General features: G+C 42.6%; 1 protein-coding gene across 1 annotated transcript; it reads left to right on the top strand.

Annotated features, from left to right (window-relative positions):
- Positions 1-3,565: 3,565 nt before the first annotated feature.
- Positions 3,566-5,314, top strand: LOC123421917. The gene is made up of 4 exons (XM_045107622.1): positions 3,566-3,682; positions 3,792-3,924; positions 4,611-4,771; positions 4,870-5,314. Exons 2-4 carry the CDS (start codon positions 3,799-3,801, stop codon positions 5,027-5,029), a joined length of 447 nt encoding a protein of 148 aa, XP_044963557.1. The 5' UTR covers positions 3,566-3,682; positions 3,792-3,798; the 3' UTR covers positions 5,030-5,314.
- Positions 5,315-7,624: the final 2,310 nt, after the last annotated feature.

The raw sequence follows: 7,624 nt of genomic DNA on the forward strand, positions 1-7,624 counted from the left end.
AAACCCGGAGGCAGCAATGGCGAACGTAGAGGCCTTTGGAACGAGTCCGGTGAGCAGAGCTCGAGCATGGTCTCACTTGTTGCCGCATGTGGGGCATGCCCTCCTGGAGGTTCCAACCGCTTGTCGCACGGGCTGCGAGGCAGCACTGAGGTTGGGGAGTGCGGCGGAGATACCGGTGGAGTTTGTTCCTCTAGCTAGCAGCGTGTGGCCGAGCGAGGCGAGGCTTGCCGCACCGGACTGCGGCCCCGCGGAAGAGCCAACAACGGTACTTGGACGGGCAGAAGCTCCACGCCGCGCTGCAGCTACCCGATTTTTATTATAATAAGATGTCTTCTATATCTAAATAGCTAGACCCTGCTAACTATTTATCTCAACATGCAAGCATGCCACATCATCCCACAACGTGCATGAGAAAAGGCCCACGCCCACTATCTTATGTCCCTCAAAATGCAAGCATCACACTGTTGGGGAACGTAGCAAAAATTCAAAATTTTCCTACGCCGATCAAGGATCTTCCTAGAACGCGCTTGATGGACTCGTACTCGCTGCGATTCAGATCGCGGTGTGATTCCGATCTAGTGCCGAACCACGACACCTCCGCGTTCAACACACGTGCAACCCGGTGACGTCTCCCGCACCTTGAACCAGCAAGGAGGAGGGAGAGGTTGGGGAAGATCTCCGGCAGCACGATGGTGTGGTGTCGATGGAGAGATGAAGTCTCCCGACAGGGCTTCGCCAAGCACCGTGGGAGAGGAGGAAGATGAAGAGCAGGGTTGCGCCGACAGAGATGGAAAACTGTATCTCCAATGGCCAAAAAACCCCGCTATATATAGGGGGAAGGGAGGGTGGCGCCCCCTTTAGGGTTTACCCTTTGAGAGAGGGGCGGCAGCCCTAGATGGGAGAGAGGGGGGCCGCGACCAGGGAGGAGAGGGGGGTGGCGCACCCCTAGGTGGGCCTTAGGCCCACCAGCGCCTAGGGTTTCCCCTCCCTCCCTCTCTGGTGCGCCTGGGCTGAGTGTGGGGGGCGCACCAGCCCACCCAGGGGCTGGTTCCCTCCCGCACTTGGCCCATGTATCCTCCCGGGGCTGGTGGCCCCTCCCGGTGGGCCCCCGGAACCCTTCCGGTGGTCCCGGTACATTGCCGGTGGTGCCCGGAACATTTCCTGCGTCCAAACCCATCCATCCTATATATCAATCTTTACCTCCGAACCATTCCGGAGCTCCTCGTGACGTCCGTGATCTCATCCGGGACTCCGAACAACTTTTAATAACCTCGTATAATAATTCCCTATAACCCTAGCGTCATCGAACCTTAAGTGTGTAGACCCTACGGGTTCGGGAGACATGCAGACATGACCGAGACATCTCTCTGGCCAATAACCATCAACGGGGTCTCGATACCCATGGTGGCTCACATATGTTCCACGATGGTCTCATTGGATGAACCACGATGTCAACGATTCATTTAATCCCGTATACGGTTCCCTTTGTCTATCGGCATAGAACTTGCCTGAGATTCGATCATCGGTATCCCCATACCTTGTTCAATCTCGTTACCGGCAAGTCTCTTTACTCCTTTCGTAGCACATCATCCCGTGACTAACTCCTTAGTCACATTGAGCTCATTGTGATGATGTTCTACCGAGTGGGCCTAGAGATACCTCTCCGTCACACGGAGTGACAAATCCCGATCTCGATTTGCACCAACCAAACATACACTTTCGGAGATACCCGTAGTGCACCTTTATAGTCACCCAGTTACGTTGTGACGTTTGATACACCCAAAGCACTCCTACGGTATCCGGGAGTTGCACAATCTCACGGTCGAAGGAAAAGACACTTTGACATTAGAAAAGCTTTAGCATACGAACAACACGGTCTAGTGCTATGCTTAGGATTGGGTCTTGTCCATCACATCATTCTCCTAATGATGTGATCCAGTTATCAATGAAATCTAATGTCCATGATCAGGAAACCATGATCATCTATTGATCAACGAGCTAGCCATCTAGAGGCTTTCTAGGGACACATTGTGATCTATTTATTCACACATGTATTACCGTTTCCTGTTAATACAATTATAGCATGAACAATAGACGATTATCATGAACAAGGAAATATGATAATAACCATTTTATTATTGCCTCTAGGGCATATTTTCAACACGCACCTCGTCATTAAACATGCATGCAAAAAAAGATCCATCCCAACATGCAAACATACATACGAATGTCCATTCTACTATGCTATTCATATTTAAACAAACATATTGCAACTATAAAGTAATCAAACATAATAAATTATATGTTTTTTCAATTCTAGATTTTTTATATTATTAATTTGAATATTCATGTTTCATACAAGGAACCACAACGAAACATGTTGCAAAATAACCCCGCAACAACGTGCATGGCATCATCTAGTTAAAATGATTGGCATGTCACCTATTAAATCTTTGTTTAGCGAAATAAAACTTGATGAAAAGGGTACTGGAGATGAGTCAACGGATGGTCCTTTAACAACAGGTCATTGCACTCCTTCATGTTTTAAGAATGTTAATGTAACTAAAATAATGATACCGTACTAAGTTGATATAAAGTTTTTACCTCGCACTGAAAAAGCTGTTCGTGGAATGTAAGATTTTGTTTGCACTTTGTAAAGAAACCGTTAGTACAATTGATAGAAAAAAGGTTTACATTTATTTCAAGAACATTCGACGTTTATTTGTGAGAATGCCAATGTCCATTAAAAATAAATTAACAAGAACGTTTGACGTTCATTTGTATCACTGCCAACGTCCATTAAAAAAGGAAATAAAAGAAATAACAAAAAGAAGAAAAACAGTAAACAGATCCGATAGAAAACCGATACGGTGCTTTCGTTAGCAACTTAGGGTTGGTTCTATGGGTTTTATTACTGGCTTTTCAACGTGTTTTTTGTTGGTTGTTTTTGTAATGGTGGTCTATGGTTTCCTTTATAATTTTGTTTCTTTTTGTTTTTTGAATGTACACAATATAGTTTCTCTGTAAACATATTAACAAGAATATTCATGTAATTCAAAAACCTGTTAATGTACTTAGTTTGTAAAAATGTTTGTCACGTATTGAAAAATATGTTCATGCAAGGTAAAAGTTAGCTTGTGTGGTGTAAAAATATGTATGCACGTACAATTCATAAAAGTGTTTGACATGTATTTAGAAAATATTCTATGTCTATTTGTAAAAATGACAACGTCCGTTTCAAAGAAAATAAAGAAAAAACAGAAATAATAATAAATAAATAAAAAGAACGAAACGAAAAACCAAAGAACTAGTAGTGGAGAAAATAGGAAAAACAATAATATTTGAAATAAAATATACTTGGTAGATTCCTATGGGTGTCTTTCCAAAATATAATTCGGCCATAATTTGTTTTTTGAGAGAAAAAAAAAAGAATCTCCAAAGTTGGACCGAAACCTCCAAGAAGAAGAACTGCACTGGACCGGGTCGGGCCTGCTCGCGAGGATATAAGTGGCACCCCGCACCTTCCGGACAGAGCAAGAGACCACCCACCGTCCCCCACCCACTTTCCTCCCCTTCTTTCTTCTCGGCGGAGGCGAACGAGGAACCCTAGCCGCGTGAGGAAGGATCGCCCAGATCCGCAAGGTACGCCCACCGAAATCCCTACGGCTGCAACCAGATCGAGGTTTGTGTGTGTATGGGGGTGGGCAGTTGGGGTGCCGCGGCTGGCCTGCCGGCCGGCGGTGGTGATTCGTGACGGACTTTTTATCCTAATTCCTGACAATTGTCGGCAGGCCGGCGATGATGGCGGCGGTTCGGTGCGCGGCGAGGAGGCTCGGTGGCTCCCTGCTCCAGCGAGTGCAGGCAGAGGAGCGACGCAGGCTCGTCCCAAGCAGGGTCATGCGCTCCCGCCAGCTCTCCACCGAGGTATCTTAACCAAAATTGCCACCTTTTTCCCTTACGAATCGTCTCACGACGACTGCAGCCAGAGATAATCGGATTCTGTGCAACAATCGGAACAGCATCATGCATGTGTCTATTAGCTAGTAGAAACAAGAGCAAAATTACTTGTTTACTTTATCCTGACGTACCACATATAAATCATATGATCAAGCTACCTTATTTTCCTGCTTGATCTGCTGACCATTGACGACCTTGTGCTCATCCCTTTGTCAATTTATTACCCGCAACATGTAGGGATTGATGCTGCTACTGTTTTGATATCTTCAACCATCCCCTCTTCTGCTTGCTTCAATTCCTACTAGTATTACGTATTTACCAAGCACGCAATCTGTCGCTCTGACCACTAGCTAACCCAACCAAGCAATTGCCGAGGTGATGTTACTAGTTGCTATGCTACACATGCATGTACTCCCTCCGTTACTAAAAAATACAAGTCTTTTTAAAGATTCCACTAAAGTATGTCTATATACATCCGCATCTAGTCCATAATGAAATCTCTAAAATGACTTATACTATTTAGGAACGGAGGGAGTACATACCAAACCTTGCTTAATTGGCAGGCAGGGCAGTCTTCTTCTTAATTGTTTACCAATCACAACCAGCGCTTACCTAACAATCTGTGATACTACAATCTGTCTTCATCGATCCAGGAAGCGCGTGAGATCCAGCAGAAGAAGGAGGCACTGTATGATGCCGTGTCTAAGGCGGAGCTGAAGAACAAGGAGCTTTATGATGCCTTATCTAAGGCGGGGCTGAGCACTGACCAGCTGCATCTTCCTGTACAAGGCATTCCAGAGCAAAATGCCTATCAGTAGGATACCTGATCCATTTCTTCCTTCAATCCCATGTTTGTTTGACACGAGTTTATATATATAATAATGCTCCCATTTGACCTCTCTCTACCCGCAGGCGCATTCTGATGTATGCAAGAAGAGCTCAGGGTGTGGTAGAGTTAGCTGCCAAGACGACATTTTGCGTGGTACTTACTGCTGCTGTTGTTGATGTCAACCTCAACAAGAGGGCACTGGCTAACTTAAAGGACTGCAGTGAAGACAATGTCACAAATTAACAACCGATCAAAGATGGCCAGCTCGTGTTTTCAGCTTCTAATTTATGGCCTGGAGTTTGACTATCTAGCACCTATGTGGTGGTGACGTCGTTTGTTCCGTTGAGTAGATTGCATGCAAACAAACATTACATAGCTGGTTGTATGTTGTTGCTTGCATGCATCGTTGTTGGTGTTACCGACTTAATTTATTAGAGGATCCTCGTCTTAGAAGGCTCATTTTCTAAGCAAATTGTGTGACCGCCCTTTTGCGATCCATTCAGTGTGTGACACCCCATGTTTTTGTGATATCTGATTCTCGAGATTGGGTCGTTTGGTTCTCTCAACCAGGTTTTTGTGGTTTTGGAAGATGAGAAACTCTGGGGATTGAAGGTTTGAGTTCCAACCAGGTTTTTGTGATTTTTTGAAAGATGGGAGAATCTGGGTCGTTTCAAGTTGCATGAGGACGAAACGTGGGATTTCAGTAAATCTGACCAAAGATGTGATAATTTTGTTAACAGTGCAATTTGGGTGCTTGGGAGAGGCGATGCAACTGGGCCCATCCATGTTTATCTATTATATACTTGTAGTATACGAATATTATCTTTGGAGACTGAGCTCCATGAAGCTCGGTTTTGAAAAAACTGAATTTCATTAAATTTCATATTTTATATGTCTTAAATAATAAAAACAAAAACAGAGATATACATGAAGACATAACGTACATGTGTCTAAATTTACGTTCAAATGAGGTGGTGTAAAAAAAGACAAATCTGTTGTTTTTTTAACACATGGTCCATGAACGAATTTTGCGGGATGAGGATATACCAGATGTGCTAGAGATGTTACTCTTCAAGTGATCGGTCTTCGGTAATCTTTATGGGGAACTCTTGTTCGGCGCCTTAAGCGCCCCAACAAGTACCTAGCGCCTGCACGATCCACCTGATGGGCCGGCCCAAAAACCCGCGTCCAATGGACCTATGAAAGGTCGAAAAACAACATAAAAAGTCAGCCATTGTCAATATTCAAACTCAGGTCTTTACGTACAAGAGAAGTTCGACTAACCACTACACCAACTAGAGTATTTCGACTGCTAGTTTCTCTAACTATATAAGAACAATGGGGCATTGCTATTTCATTTACCCTATCACTCAGTTTTTTTACGTATTTGAATAAAAAAAATATGAATTTGAAAATATTCATAATTTTTGAAGAAAAAAATCACAAACTTGAAAAAAGTTCATCGAATTTGAGAAAATTTCATGACTTTTTAAAAACTTTCATCAACTTCGAAAAAAGTTCAGCGGATTTCAAAAAAATCATCGATTTTTAAAAAAAGTTCATCGAATTTGAATTTTTTCCATCAAATTTGGAAAAAGCTCATCGAATTTGAGAAAAGTTCATCAATTTTGAAAAGGTTCAATGGATTTTTAAAAAAGTTCAGCAACTTTTCTAAAATTTTCAAAAAAAGTTCATTGGATTTGAAAAAGGTTCACTGGATTTTGAAATAGTTTAGGAAGTTTGAAAATAGTTCACCGTTTCGAATAAAGTTCACAAATTTAAAGGAAAAAAATCATCAATCTTCAAAAAGTTCATCGGTATTTTTTTGAAAAGATCATTGGATTTGAAAAAGTTCGTCAAATTTGAAAACAAACTTTATTAAATTAAAAAAAAGTTCACTGAATTAGAAAAAAGTTCGTCAAATTTTAAAAAATTGTGGATGAATTAATAAAATAAACGACTGAGAAAGAAGGAAAATTAAAAAGAAACCGAAAACAAAAACAAAAAACAGAAAAATGAAAAAAGAAGAAACGGAAGAAACGATGATAAGGAAAACAATGACATATCTAAGCACATGAAGGCTCCGTGGCGGGGTGGTTAAACTTGTCGCAATGGACCGGGAGATCTTATTTTTGAACGGACGGACAAACGTAAATGGGTAGAGCCCTCTACTTCGTGTGAAATTTTGTTCTCGTGTGCCATTTGCTTGAAGAGGCCTTGATGGGCCATTCACGGTGAACTTTTTTATTTGACGGGAAAGCTTACTTTGTTAATCAAGGGATAGATACATCGTCAGCCAATTGAATTACAATAAAATCAGGTAGAGCATCAACCCATCTAGATGAACTATCAGCACAACCCCATCTAGCCAGCTTATGAGCAATATAATTTGACTTCCTAGAACAATGCTCAACAGTAAACTTCCCGAAATCTTCTACGAAACTCTGGCATTCATCAAAGATTGGTGCTGCTACCATGGAATATCTTTCATTTCGCCTGATTGCATCCACCACAGTAATATTGTCCGATCTCACCACCAAGTCTTGGCATCATGTATTTCTTGATAACTTCAGACCTTCAAACAGAGTCGTCACTTCTGTCGAGAAGACATCTGCGACATGTTCTAGTCTTGCCGTGGACGCCGACAAAAAAGATCCCCGATGATCACAGATAACAGCACCACAAGACCAAGTATAATCTCCTTCTGTGAATGAGGCATCAACATTTAGGATTAGCCGACCTGCAAAGTATAATGGCCATGTATTGGTCTTGAAGTGGTTTTGGCTTGTGAACCGCGTCCATAGTTGATCGTTAAAGCAACCATCGCCATCGCCGTGC

This window comes from Hordeum vulgare, chromosome 1H (genome assembly GCF_904849725.1).
Source record: "Hordeum vulgare subsp. vulgare chromosome 1H, MorexV3_pseudomolecules_assembly, whole genome shotgun sequence".
NCBI classification, from domain to species: domain Eukaryota; kingdom Viridiplantae; phylum Streptophyta; class Magnoliopsida; order Poales; family Poaceae; genus Hordeum; species Hordeum vulgare.

What these genes read in the sequence shown, in the direction of transcription:
- LOC123421917 (XM_045107622.1), top strand. Translation starts at nt 3,799, where the DNA reads ATGATGGCGGCGGTTCGGTGCGCGGCGAGGAGGCTCGGTGGCTCCCTG. An exon ending in CCCGCCAGCTCTCCACCGAG is followed by an intron (nt 3,925 to 4,610) that starts GTATCTTAACCA and finishes TCATCGATCCAG; the next exon opens with GAAGCGCGTGAGATCCAGCA. An exon ending in CCAGAGCAAAATGCCTATCA is followed by an intron (nt 4,772 to 4,869) that starts GTAGGATACCTG and finishes CTCTACCCGCAG; the next exon opens with GCGCATTCTGATGTATGCAA.